General features: G+C 51.3%; 1 protein-coding gene across 4 annotated transcripts in view; it reads right to left on the bottom strand.

Annotated features, from left to right (window-relative positions):
* Nucleotides 1-14381, bottom strand: part of EVL (Enah/Vasp-like) — a 112996-nt gene that overhangs the window by 38010 nt on the left and 60605 nt on the right. For all 4 annotated transcript variants that reach the window (XM_080644599.1, XM_080644597.1, XM_080644598.1 and 1 more), the window contains exon 2: nucleotides 3475-3643. In XM_080644599.1, coding sequence (XP_080500725.1) covers nucleotides 3475-3643 — 169 coding nt within the window. The remainder of the gene's footprint in view (nucleotides 1-3474; nucleotides 3644-14381) is intronic.

Genomic DNA, 14381 nt, shown 5'->3' with positions numbered 1-14381 from the left:
ATAAAGAGATTAAACATGTAAGATATCCCTATTTGGTAAAATACCAGGAATATGTCTCCCTTAAAATGTCCGACCTTGTAATCCACACTGACTGGGAAACAGACCTGTGAAAATTAGTCTTCACCCTGGAGGTCCATAAAGTCACTGTGAACCAGGTTTCCTGCCACTCTCACAATGCCTTGGGTTATTAAGAACCTCTTTTATGTTCCTACTAGAGGCCTGGTGCATGAATTCGTGCACTGGGGCGGGGGGGGGGGGGGGTGTTCCCTCGGCCTGGCCTGCGGGATCAGGCTGAAACTGGCTCTCCAATATCCCTCAAGGGATCCCAGATTGCAAGAGGACGCAGGCCAGGTCGAGGGACCCCACTGGTGCACGATCAGGGCCAGGGAGGGACGTGGGAGGTTGGCCAACTAGGGAGGAACCACGGGAGGGCTCCAGGGTGTGTCTGACCTGTCTCGCTCAGTCCTGATCGGCCGGACCCCAGCAGCAAGCTAACCTACTGGTTGGAGCATCTGCCCCCTGGTGGTCAGTGCATGTCATAGCGAGTGGTTGAGCAGCTTTAGCATATCATTAGCATATTATGCTTTGATTGGTTGTATGGCTGACCGGTCGACCGGACACTTAGCATTCTAGGCTTTTCTATATATAGGACTAGAGGCCCAATGCATGAAATTCGTGCAAGGGGCTTGGCCCCCACTGCCGCGGTGGCTGCCTCTGCCTCAGCCCCCACCTGCCTCAGTGGCCGGGGGCCTCTGCCTTGGCCCCCGCTGCCATGGCTTCGTCTGAAAGGTCGTCTGGAAGGATGTCTGGTCTAATTAGCATATTACACTTTTATTATTATAGATTGCATGTTTATGAACATGCAATTGCAAGCACAAGGCTGTGCTGGTAACTTCTCTGCCAGACTCTAGATCTCCAGGTTAGAGTCAACACAGCCTCTCTGCATGCGCCCAGGAGTCACTGAGGGCTGCTGCCAGAGTCTCCTGCACAGGAAGTCCTCCTCCCAAATGAGCCCCGCCATGTGGTTTCCTCTGCAGGAGGCAGCGAGGTGTGGAGCCTCCTGAGAACAAGGTGAACGTCAGTTTCCGGGAATCCTGTTCTCCAGTCCCGTGCCCCCTCCAGCGTACCTTCCATCTTCCCAGAGCACCCTGAAGGGCAACCAAGAGGCATGAAGGGAGTGGAGAACGGGTCATAATGAAAGCAATCACTTAGGGACACCCACTGTGATTCGGAAACTGCACTGGGTTATGGGCCTGATGTCAAAGGCGAGTACCAGAGTGGTATGCCCACGTCAGCCCCACCCATGGGTATGTTATGAAAATGGGTAAGGTGTTTTGGTTGCCACCATAATGGGGACTAAGGGTGCTATATATCCTTCAATGTATGGTGCGGTGTACCTCTGTAAGGCAGAGCTAGAACCAATAAACTGGAAGAACAGGGAAGCTGCTTCTAGGAGGTTTTTAAAGAAACCTTCCTATCAGTAAGCTTGTCAACAAGGGACAGGGATGCCTCTGAAGGTACCGAGAGTTCCAGGTTAGAGAGACTACCTTTAGTCAGGAGTCCTGAAGCGGGGATGTCCCTTTGAGCCACAAGAATCTGAAACTTAAAGGGCTATTTTGGCCAAAGCAGAAACACAGTCAACTGGCAGCCACTAAAAATAGTCTTAAGTTTCTGTTCTCTCTTTTCTTTTCTTTTTAAATCCTCACCCAAGAATATTTTTCCCACTGATTTTTAGAGAGAGTGGAAGAGAAGGAGTGGGGGCAGGAGAGGGAGAGTGAGAGAGAGAGAGAGAGAGAGGGAAAGAGAGAGAGAGAGAAAGAGAGAGACAATGAGAGAGACATCGACTGGTTGCTTCCCACGTGCCCGGACCGGGCTGGGGATTGAACCTGCAACCCAGGTCTGTGCCCTTGACCAGGAATCAAACCTGTGACTCTTCCGTGTGTAGGCTGACACTCTAACCACTAAGGCACACCAGCCAGAGCTGTCCTCTCTTTTCTAATTGCTAACATGCTGATTCTTGCAGATAGCAGCTAACCTGCTGCTCAACTTAGCCAAGGCCTGACCAACAAAGGATGCCAGAGATGCTATTTAGGTCGAGTTTTCACAAATGCTGAAACCACAGGTCTGTTGATTTCACTGCTAAATGTGTCCCTTTCAGTCTCTAAGAGAGAGGGGCGAGCACTGAAGCACTAACCAGAGTCCCCATGGTTAGGCCACACGAGCCCTTTCTCCACGTCTCTATTCTGGTCCTTGTCACATTAGACTGCTCCGTCTTAGTTATGTGTGCACCACTGTTCCTGACATGGGTGGACTTACCCTGTATCTGTGGAGGTACTTACCAGCTTCACTCACAAACTACCTTATCCGATATGTCTGGGATGTACTATTAGGGAGAGAAACAACCCCAGATTCTTCAAATCAACTTGCTGTTCCTTCCAAAGTAAGACTTAGGGTAAGCATGTCAAACTCGCGGCCTGCAGGCCGCATGTGGCCCACAACGAATGTTTTTGCGGCCCAGCCAATATAACAGTATGTAAGAATCTTTTTAATAAAAATTTCATAACTTAATTTTTACAATATCGTGTTATACATAATTATTAATAACAAACTATAATGTTCACTAATGACCAATTACTACAATCATGTTGCATTCATTTCCCTTACGCACAGGTGCACCATTTCTCGCCACTAATACTAGCAGTGAGTATTTTAGCAGCCGAATGCCACATCATTAGTTTTGTACTGACTTGTTTGGTGTGCGCAACAGAAAATATTTCGTTTTCAGAGAACAAGAAAAACAGGTTTATTTGCGTTACGCTTATTAATTTGTGCAGTTATTCAGTGTCTGGTAAGTTGATGTTCAAGAAAAAATATTAATTTTTATTCAAATGTTCTATTATTTTATGTTAACTATTACTGATTTATTTCAGCCCTTCGTATTCAGCATGTCTCTATCGAAATAAACCTACGTTTCTATGAAAATTGAAGCTTTTGTGGTTTTTTTTTTGCGGCCCACATAAACTTAAAACTTAAACCTTGTTTATCTGGCCTGTGTTAGCCTTTGAGTTTGACATGCTTGGCTTAGGGGGTTGAACAAAAAAACGTTTATTGTCATATTACTCATGGATATGTCGTCATAGAATAAAACTAATATATTTGTACAATATATTTTCAAAGCTGTTTCATATCTATTATTTTATTGTAATGTTACATTAACACACAGAAGTATGCAGGATGTGGGTTACCGTCTCTATGAGACAGATGTGAAAAATGGTGTTCAGAAAATATAATTTGCTCAAGGTCTCATAGGAGAATGTGGGTCAGAATCGGAACCCCGCTCTTCTGACTCCAAACCTGACCTTTTTTTCTGGACCTCTTTTCACTAGACGGTGTGCATGTGTGTGTTTATGCGTGCACGTGTGGGTGCGCATGCGCGGCACAGGCTCGGGTGTCACCGGTGGCTCCGGCACTCACCTGCTGATCCTGCAGCTTCACTCCGACGACTCTGAAGGTGCTGCTGGCAGTGTTGTGGTAGATGTTGATCCGGCTGAAACCCTGCTGGCCGGGTTTGATGGGTACCCATTTCTTACTGGTGTCATCGTAGACCATCACGGAAGCCCGGGCTTGGCAGATGCTCTGTTCACTGCGGAGCAAGAGAAAACTTAAGTGTCAGGCGCAGCCACGAGGGAAGGAAGCTGGCTTTGCCCTTTTCTGAGCCAGAGGCCACCTGCTATTTGCCGCAGAGAACCTCCTAACCGCCAGAGCTTCCCGCAGTCTGCGGAAGGGCTGCTCTGGGAGGCGGAGAGTCATTCTCCAGAGACCCCGGGGCTGGAGAGGAGTGTGCTGTGCCAACACTCTCAATAGCGTGGAAAAGACGCACAGCTTTCCTGTTAGGGGAAAAGGCGCTTGAATGTGGAAGGAATTACAATGACAATTGGCCAGCTGTCTCCAGTCCTCCAGGCAGTGTGTGAAATAAGGTAAGGCATGAGAGCACTGGGCTTCACAACCTGTGAAGCAGCCACAATCACCCCACTTTGTAGATGAAACAACAGAGGCTTGGAGACCTGGGAAAACTGATACCAATTCACACAGGAGTTCGGTGAACATTTGGGATTTCCAACCAGTTCTGTCCGCCTGTGGAGCACACGACATAGACAATCTTCTTCCAACAGCCAACGAAACGCTCCGTTTGTGATATTGTGACAGGGCACCATCACACAAGCTCCGCAGACAACAAAACGTGAGGCGATCTTCTCCGAACAGAGTGAGAGCAATCCAAATAAGCACATGGCTGCACCTACTTTGCTGTACGCTTTTAGTAATAAACAATGTCATCTGTTCAGAAGACGACAGGAAACCAGGGAACAAGCAAAAGAAACCCCTGGGAGAGGAAACAGCTGTCGCTAAAACCAGGCACTCCTGCCACTGAACGCCAAGGAAGGCCCGCTGCCTTCCACACCAGCCTCCCCATCCGGAGCAGCTCCTTACTCAGTCTTCAGCGCATCCGAACCCCAGGTGAGAAAGGTAAGACCCCGTTTTAAAGGCAGGCACACCGACAACAGTGAGGTGTGGCCGCTATCAGAGAGGGAGGCCATATGAACACAACTGCGTTAGAATTAGAAACAGAAGTTAAAGCCCAACAATTTGAGCCCAAATAATTTCGTAGAAGCAAAAGTGTGTGCACTAGTGGACGGTCGTCAAAATGAGCCCAAGCTGCCGGGAAAAGTGACATTATGGTCACTTTACCATATTTCTTGGAGGGAAATAAAATATTTGAAAAAGGTCCCACTCCCAGCCCCAGTGGTTACCGGATGACGAATTGGTGGCTTTTAGGAGATCAGTCCTCGGTGACTTGGAAACCCCCAGCTGGCCAAGGGTGCCTAAGTGTCCCTGAGGGCTGAGCTTCCTCGGGACCTGCTCAGCTCCCTGCTGACGTGGATGGCGGAGGATCAGTGTACAGATCATCATCATCATCATCATCATCATCATCATCATCATCATCATTGAAACAGTGGCTCAATGGACAGTGCAGACAAGCCTTCCCACATGTCCCCTCACTTCCCTTCCCATGAGTCACTCGCACATTTCACGGGTCCAGTGACTTCGCGTGCCAGTGCTGGGTGTCGAACCCCCTGGGAAAGCCTACGCTGGGCCCCAAACTTGCTGTCGACCCCCAGCTCTGCTCTGGTTTCGGAGTCCAGGGTACCTTGATGTCAGCTGCCCACGCCTCATGCTGGAGGTTCTGTCCGGGATCAGATGCATCAGAAGTGAGTCGCAAGGGCCTTTTTGTGCAGTTGTGCTGCATCTCCCCCCCCCCCCCCCCACCGACAGTTCACCGTTCATTTAACAGACATTTAAGGGGAAATCGGTGATGAGCAGAACAGGCATGGTCTTCCCGGAAGAGAGCCACGTGATACCCTCCGGGAGGGACAACCAGCCTCTGCCTTCTGGCGCCTGAAACCACGTGTGTTTTTTTTGTTTGTTTGTTAATCCTCACTCAAGGGTATTTTTCCATTGATTTTTAAAGAGAATGGAAGGGAGGGGGAGAGAGAGAAACACTGACGTGAGAGAGACACATCAATTCGTGGATTGCTGCCTTCTGCATGCACTCCGACTTGGGCGGGGATTGAGCCTGCAACCAAGGTTCGTGCCCCTGACCGGAACAGAACCCAGGACCCCTTCAGTCTGAGGGCTGATGCTCTACCCACTGAGCCAAATCAGCTAGAGCCCACGTGTCTTTTAAAAGAGAATGTGCTTAGGAAGAGGTGCCCTCCCTCTGGCTAGGCCTTTGGGCCTTGTCTTCATGAAGTCTGGTAGAAATTACACTGTACACAGAAACAGACAGACCTCAGATTGAATTAGTTTCCTTCCAATATAAACTGACCGGAATCGAGTTACGGGCTAAGCTGTGTCACTGCCATGCTCAGCCGCCCTGGACTGCCTCAGGGGCTGGGAGAGATCCTGAGGTGCAGCCTGGTGTCCGTGAACCAAACAAGGATGTTACCGAGCCTGAGGGATGTGAGCTGAAACCCCCGCTCTACCGCTTGCTGGCACGTGACCACAGAGGCCCTGAGGTGACGTAGAGCTGAGTGTCCTCACAGGGCAGGTGCTGGGTGGCAGGGCAGCGCTCTCCAGAACACCTGGGTGGCGGCCATGGAAGTGCCTTTCAGAGCTCCAGGAGAGCCTGTGACGGAGCAGAACTGACCGGTGGTCCCAGTGGCCACCTCTCTGGATGCCACCCTGTCACACAGAGGCCATGCTTCTCCAGACTGCTCTGTCAGTGCCCGACACGGGCCTCCTCGATGGGGAAACCCTGCTCGGCTTCCTCAGCAGCCTGTGTGCTGTGGTCTGAGAGGGTCCCACTCCGTCCGTCTTTCCTGCCCTCTCGCCGGCACAGATTTTGGACCTGCACCCTGGCCTGAAGCCCCCTGCCTGCTCCTGCTCCCTCCGTTCTGCACTGATGTCCCCAGGGCCTTGGCCTCTGCTTCTTGGAAGACCCAAAGCGATGCACCTGCTACAGTGTAGATTCCCCGAGGGCAGGGGCAGGCCGGCCTCATTCTGCTGTGCCCCTGGGACCGGGCACAGACCAGGTGCCTCATAAATGCTTAGGGTAGACTCTCAGGGCTGAGCAGAATCCTCGCGATGGCCTGATCCACTCTCATGTCCAAAACGACATGCCTTCTAAGTGGCCCTAAGTGGACGCCGAGCCTCTGAATGAAAACCGCCAGCGAGGGAAACCTGCCCCCCCCAAGCAGCCCACCCTGCTGAGGAGTGGTCTCAGCTGTGAGGCATCCCTCCTGTTCTGGGACAGTCCACGCCCTGCCCTCCAGGGTTACAAAGGTGTCTGGATAGCGCATGACAGTCCAGTGGACGACTGAAGGGACATCTTGGTTCTTCCATCCATTATTCCCACGACATAGCCCCCTTGCCACCTGTCACTCTCCTCTAGTGAGTTCTGACTTTTACATTTTCTCCGAGTGTCTGGGTCCTACAACTGGGTATGACCATGGCATCTCAGTCTGACAAACACAGGTGCCAGTGAGTCAAACACATGTAGTGACACAGCGCCGAGTGTGACAGCCACTGTCCTCAGAGCTCACGGCCACTCAGGAAAGGGGACAGATGATTACACCTTCCAGGGCCTGGGGGGTGGGGAGCCGGGGAGCCCCTCTGCAGGCAATGCTGTGAGTGCCCCAGATGAAGAGCTTTCAGCCCAGCGAATCAGGAAGGGGATGTGGGATGGTGGAGAGAGCAGAGGCAGGGAGGCAGGGCCAGGTGCCGTGCAGAGAACGCACACCCCACACACTTTAGGGGTGCTTGGACGGAGATATAAAGAAAGTACCCACTGCTGTGCTTGCCCCTAGTAGGTGCTCAAACACCAATAGTGATTTTTCTTATTGTAATTATCGCCATGGGCTCCTTTTTCTGCTGTCGTTTTAACACTAGGTTCAAACTGAACTTGTGGTTAACCAAAAGCCCTGCTGTTCCCCGCCTCCATGTGAATAGTGCTTGTCTACCTGCTTATTTTATTCCCACTGACAACACCTAAGGGCCAGGAAAGACGCACTTACTCTGCTTCAGGGTTGTCTCGCTTACCATCCATCCATTTGGGGTTTTGTTTTGTTTTAATAAAATCCTCACGGTACCCAAAGGCTTCAGAAACTCCATCTGTCTAAATGACGGATCATTTGAGGAAAGCATGTTTGACAGACAAGTATTTTTAAGTATATTATTTTTGAATGACTGCACTATTTTTTTTTAAACACGAACACACAAAATTCCTTTACTAAATTTAGGAAGTCTGTCCCTACGCCCTCCCCACGGGCCCCATACACTTTGTGCCAGTGTAGATGCGGCCTCAGCGCTCCCCATCCTGTCTGGCTCTGAGGAACCACGTGGGGCTGGAGAAAAGCTACAGCCAATTCTCATAGGGCTGCTTGTATATGATCAAACAACCAGCTGATAAGTGGAAATAACTGGTGAAAATGCAGTTGGGTTTGAGCTACCAGATCGATGGACCCCCCCCCCCCCCCCCCGCCCCCGGGACCTAACACTGCTCGCTCGGTCTAACCCTCGGGAAAGCGCAGGTTCCTGCCCGCCCAGCTGCTGCTTTCTCGACCCCACTTCCTACTGACCAGGGAGTTTCTGAATTTGCCCCAGGCCGCCAGCCGCCAGCCCAGCCACGCTCTGCCCGTGTACAGGCACCTGGCCTCCCTCCCCACCCTGCGAATACCTGTCAGGGCTTTTCCAGGCATTCCTACGGAAACCTGCAGAACAGTGTAAGTTCACAAGCCAGGGCAGGAGGGTGTAAAGCCCAAAGGGCGACAGAAAGGAACAGGGCTGATCACCAGAGGCTTGCGGGTGGAGAGCATCCGCCCAGGGTTGAGCCGGAAAGTCCAGCACCTAGGTCTGCACTCGCTCTGCCTCTCAGCATGGAACTCGCCAGTCTGTCCTGCTTCTCAGTGTCTGCCTCACTGGACTCTGAGCTCCCTGAGGCGGGGCTCGCTTTTCCTTTGTACACCCAGCCCTGTATGTTGCAGACACAGCTGCTCGCTGAAGAAATGATTGTGAAGAAGAGCGTTTATGATGGTGTGCCCATGGGCACGTGCCTTTCAAACCCCACTCTTTATTCTCAGAGAGCAGCTGCCAAACAAGAGCACCTGCTATAGATTAGCATCAGGTTCTCTGTCTCACCACGGCCTGAGATCAGTCAGGAAACGCAACTCTGAGGGTGGGCCTACTGCGCAGAGCGGGGCGGCTGCTGCCTCTGATGGTGCGTCTCGCTGGCCAGTTCCAGGGAACGCGGAAATGTGGGCGCCGGCCTCCGCTCCTCTGGAGGCTCAGCCGAGGAGCCACATTCTTTGCAGCCTGGATCTCTTACTGGAAAGACAGGCTCCCGGCCTCCCTGTCTCTCCCCAGCGCTGGCAGTGGCCCTGCTCGGCCCGATGCCCTGATTGGTGGCTCCCTTCAGAGGGAACAACCCATTGCTCTGTCCATCATGTCTCCCCAGCAGGACTGGGAACTCGGTTTGCCTGGGACGGAGGGACTTCCGGTGAGGTAGGACATTCAGTGTAAACCCAGGATAGTCCCAGCAAACCAGGGTGCGTGTCACCCTGCTGGGAACTCCTGCTCTCTCACCCCAATAACGACCACAGGGTTGAGCACCTAATGAACACCACTGATGGGAGCTGGCACCTACTCTCGACCCAGCTCTCCCTTTCTCTCCCGGTGGCTGCCCACTGGCACCTGGTCTCTGTCCCTAATATACTCATGGCCCCTAACAGATCCTACTCGATGGCCCCTTTGCTCTAACTCATGCTGTTCCCTCTGCCTAGGGTGCTTTTCCAGCTTAGGCTGCCAGTAATTCCTACATATCCTAACGTCACCTCATTTAGAAAGGCCTCCTTGAAGACTCAGGGCCAGCAAGGGCCACTTCCCCGAGACTGGCTCCACTGCAGGGTGATCCAGGGCTCAGGCCACAGTTCCCTTCCCCGTTTATATCTGGATTTCTAAAACAGGGCAGATCAGGGAGGGAAGGGCAGTCTGTTCACACAGCCCAACTGGCAGCCTGGTGGTAAGGCCTGGTCTGACAGCAAAAGCATCCTCTGGACATTTGGGCCAATTACATTGACTTCCTGGTGTCACTCAAGAAGTTAAAGAAGATGCTTCCTCTGCCTGATATGCGTTTTCCTTCCTACATCCACAGGTTTGCATCTCAGCGGTGCTCAAAGCTCAGGTCATGTCGCTGCCTTCAGAGAACACCTGTTCATTCATTCCCACTCACTGCTAACTGCCAAGAGGAAGGCCCTCGGCTGGGCCCTGGGAAGGGCGTGGCAAGTCTCTGCCCTTAAGGAGACCCCATCTAGCAGGAGAACCAGGCAGTTACAGAATGGCACAGGACAGAGCTATTGTGTTTTTCTAAATGAGGGTGCCCAGTGCCCAGCTGGTGCTGCCTGTGCCAAGGCCCTGTGAGCCTCTGGTTACTCTCCAGCTTTCCTGGGGGCCAGTTGGAGCTCATTTTCTTCCCGAGACCATGAGCCCCTTGAGAGCAGTCAGGTCTGACCACCAGGTTCCCCTCCACACCCTCCTCGGGGTGGCACGGTAGGCTCTCATTAACAGGCACGGGCTCAGTAGCTGCCAAGGGAATAAGCGAGTGAGGGAGCAGTGGGAGGCCAGAGGGAAGTGGCTATAAATAAATGTTCCCAAAGCCAAGCAGAAGCAGAGCCAGCCTGTGAAACCCTGACTTGTTTACTTTCAATATACAAGCCAGGAAAGTGAACTTGAAAAGGAGGCTGAGATTCAGAGCGGCCGCACCGAGAACGCAGGCTCTGGCTACGCGTCCAGGGCTCCAGGACAGGGCGCGCTCGCCCTCACCGCCCAGGACCATGGCCAGGAACAGCACCTGCCAGTTCAGTGGCCCCTGCTGGTCAAAGCCTGTGATTTCATGTGATGCTCAAAACAATGATTCGGAGGGAGTGATCACCTTTACCCACTTTACACTAAGTGACTTACCCAGAGTCCCCCAAGGCAGGGAGACATCCCTGGCCGGGACCCCACCTTCCTCCTCCTTTCTCTGGAGGCCTCTCCTTCAGGCTTCTCAGGGCTCGCTCCCTCAGTGGGTCCGTGGACAGGCTGATGCTCTAACCACTGAGCAACGCCAGCCAGGGCTAAATGCTTGCTTTGAGTTTGCCTAGTTTTGCCAGGTATTGTATTTCTCAGCCTTCAAGGATTCCTTGGGGGTGGGAGGGAGCACAACGCACCTTCGATCTGGCCACCCCCATTCTTCCTCTCTCTTTTCCTGCATTCGTTCACAAAATAAACCAAGACAACGCCCCATTTCCTGAGTACCGACCATGTACCAAATATATTCCAAGGCCCAGTACTCAGAACTCAACCTTCTCTTGAATAAAAGACGTGGTCTCTGTTAATGGGGTGGGGGGGAGGCCCACAGTGTACAGGTGTGTGCCAAGTGCTGTGGGTACAAGAAGGGCATGCTTCAGCCTGCCAGCGGGGAGCGGACCATTTCAGGCAGAGCGAACCGCGGCAGGAAAGGCTCAGAGAGGAGAGCGCAGCATCCTCAGCCATCCATCCCCTGGGCCTGTAGCTTCTCCAGGCTCCTCAGGGGGAATGAGGAGACCCACACCAGGCATGTCATCACCAGGTCCCGCCAGTGACTGAGAAACAGAGGTCGGGAGGCACAGCCTCGTCAGAGCTGAATATCTGCAAGTCCTCTTTTTGGATGGAGGAAACAGGCCTGGAGAGGGAAGTTTCTCAATGTCCTGCGGCTAATGTGTGGAGGGGCCGGGACTAGGTTACAGGGCCTACATTCTGCTGTACAATAGGGCTTCCTGCTTCACTTAGTAAAACATTTTTACTACCCCTGACCTTTCACGTCATTTTTCCCCCATTTGAAAGTAAGTTGCAGATATACTGCAATCCTAAGGTGTTCAGCCTACATCATTTAAAATAATGACATTCTAGCCCTAACAGATTTGGATCAGTGGATAGAGCATCGGCCTGCGGACTAAAGGTCCCAGGTTCGATTCCAGTACAGCTGATCGATGTTTCTCTCTCATTGATGTTTCTACCTCTCTATCCCTCTCTCTTCCTCTCTGTAAAAAAATCCATATATTAAAAAAATAAAATACAATAAAAAAATAAAATAATGACATTCTAATATGAAGCTTAAATGCCATTATTGTACCTAAGAAAATTAATAATTTACCCAATTGTTCCTAAAATGTTTTAATCTTCAGGGATCCAGCATCCACTTCACGTGTTACATTTGGGTTGTCTATTTACCCTCTTTTTAAAGCTGGAAAGTTGGGCCATTTTTTTGTTTGTCATTGATACTGATTTCTGTGTGTGAAGAGTTTAGGCCAATTGTCTTGTAGGCTGTCCCCATTCTGGGTTGTTTCCCCTGATTAAATTCAGAGCAAACAGCAAGAATGGGACACAGGTGACAGTGGGGACCTATTGTGTCATATCCCATCAGGCACCCCCTAATGCCAGTTGCCTTCTCTCTGAGAGGCAAGGTGGGTGCAGGGGGTGATCGCCAGGTCTCTGCAATGGAAAGGTACATTTCCTCTGGGCAACTGGTGAGTCACCCGCAGGGTGACTGTTTTTCCTTAATGGGGACAAGCCTGAGACAGATTTAACGTGTTCTAAGGTTCGTTCTGAAATAGTTCACGCCTGTGAGAAGGTTCCCCTGATGCCACCACCCAGACTAGGACATATGCTGCCTCCTAGGCGGTGAGTTCAGGGGGAGCCCCTGCATCCCCTCTCAGTCCCAGCCCGCTCCACGTCTCCATCGCGCCTCTCGAAACGTTCTGTCTCAGGACCGCTTTACACAGATAAAAATCCCTGAGTTTGTCAAAAAGCTTCTGTTTGTGTCAGTCACGTCTGTCCACATGTACCATGTTTGAAATGAAAACTGAGAACTTTTAAAACACAAGCACACATGGCATCACTTGCCACAGTGATAATGTCAACACATGCCATGCGGCCTCTGGGAAATCCCACCGTTCACTCATGACATAAGAGTGAAAAAGGCAAATAATGTCTCGACACTGTTATAAATGTAGTTTTGAGTCACAGACCATTAAAGGCAGGCCTCCTGACCACATTTTGAAAACAGTGAGTTAGATCTGCATATATTAACATGAAGAAATTCGAACGGTGACGTTCAAGCCCCGTTTCTGTGAGCATGAGCATTAAAGAAAGGCTCTTGGTAAACGGAGAATACACTTAGTGTCAAACCCGGACATCTTTTCTTCCATACAGACTGGGTGGGACGATCAGACTGCGCGTCACGTGCCTAAAGACGTTCGCCTTTTCTCCACCATAGCCCCGTCCCAGATGCTCGGGCAGCTGGTCTGGCCTCTCCGGGAAAACATCCACCAACTGTTGGGAGCGTCTGAACCTGTCTCACACCCACACTTTCTTTCAAGGCTCCCAACACAGCCCTTTCCTTGGGGAGCCATCTGGTAGGGCACGTGGACATTAGGGCTACTATTACTAGTACACATTCTAATATATCCCAGTGTCCCCAGAGTCTGTGACTCTGACCACTTGTGGAAGTGGAACGAGTTTCAACAGAGCCTTGGGACAGCTATAAAGAGCTGGCTGGGCGGAGGACCGGGGCAGTATGCTCATCTCTGAGGGCGAATTAACAGCCCAGCTAACATCCCTGCCCATCAGCATGGCAACTCGGCTCAGTTCCATGAACACCTGAGTGAGGGCACAGCATTACCTAGGCACAGCGATGGTCAGAAATGAGGAACCCTGCCTCCTGCCCGGAAGAGTCTAGGCAGGGAGGGGAGATGGTGAATGAGGGATGATGGGCAGAGAAACGCACGGGAGCTACAGGACAGAGAAGGTCTCTCTGTCTCATGGCATCCACCGTGTGAGATCAGAGACTGCAAAGGGTAACGGAGACCAGGAGGCCTTGATTCTAACCCTTACTCTGCAATTTGGGGCCAGTTCCTTCGAGAGGCTATAGTGAAGTCTAGCTTCTGAAAACACAAGGGACCTGGCTTCACAGCCCAGCTCTGCAGGGATACCAGTGGGACTTGGGACGAGTAACCTCACTTTGCTGACCCTGGCTTTCTTGTCTATAAGTGGGAATGACAGCAGAGCCCCCGGAGGATGAGGATTAAATACAGCGTATGCAACGTAATTAGCATAATGCTTGGCATGTAACCCAAACGGGGATGGCTGCTGCTATTTTCTCTTTTATGGGTTCAATTACCTAAGAGAAGCCACTGGACGAGACCAGTTCCCAACCACCTGTGCCCAGGACACCTGAGGAACACAAACACTCTCACGAGAATCACCTAGGCCAGTGGTCGGCAAACTGCGGCTCGCGAACCCCATGCGGCTCTTTGACCCCTTGAGTGTGGCTCTTCCACAAAATACCACGGCCTGGGCGAGTCTATTTTGAAGAAGTAGCGTTAGAAGAAGTTTAAGTTTAAAAAATTTGGCTCTCAAAAGAAATTTCAATCGTTGTACTGTTGATATTTGGCTCTGTTGACTAATGAGTTTGCCGACCACTGCCCTAGGTCCATTATGCTAATGCTGTTCGCGGAAAGCACACAGCATTCTCTGGAACAGAAGACAGAGAAGCTCCAAGAAGCTCCCAAATGATCTGGCTACACATCCAGGGGAAGAGTAATGGGACACCATGGCCTCTGAGACCCCGGGTCTCAATATCCCGATCTGCGTATCTCACGGCTGGACCAGCCAGGTACTATCACACTTCAAATGCATTACCAGGAGCAATGCAACTTTTTTCCCCTCAAAGAAATATTGAGGAATACTTAAAAAAGATGAAAGAGAGTTAATTTGGCTGAGGTGGAGGGTAAGGCCCCGAAGCACCTCTA

The sequence above is a fragment of the Plecotus auritus genome (assembly GCF_963455305.1).
Source record: "Plecotus auritus genome assembly, chromosome: 1".
In the NCBI taxonomy this organism is placed as follows: Eukaryota; Metazoa; Chordata; class Mammalia; order Chiroptera; family Vespertilionidae; genus Plecotus; species Plecotus auritus.
Note: the sequence above shows the minus strand (reverse complement) of the source record. Positions and strands in the feature narration are given on the sequence as shown.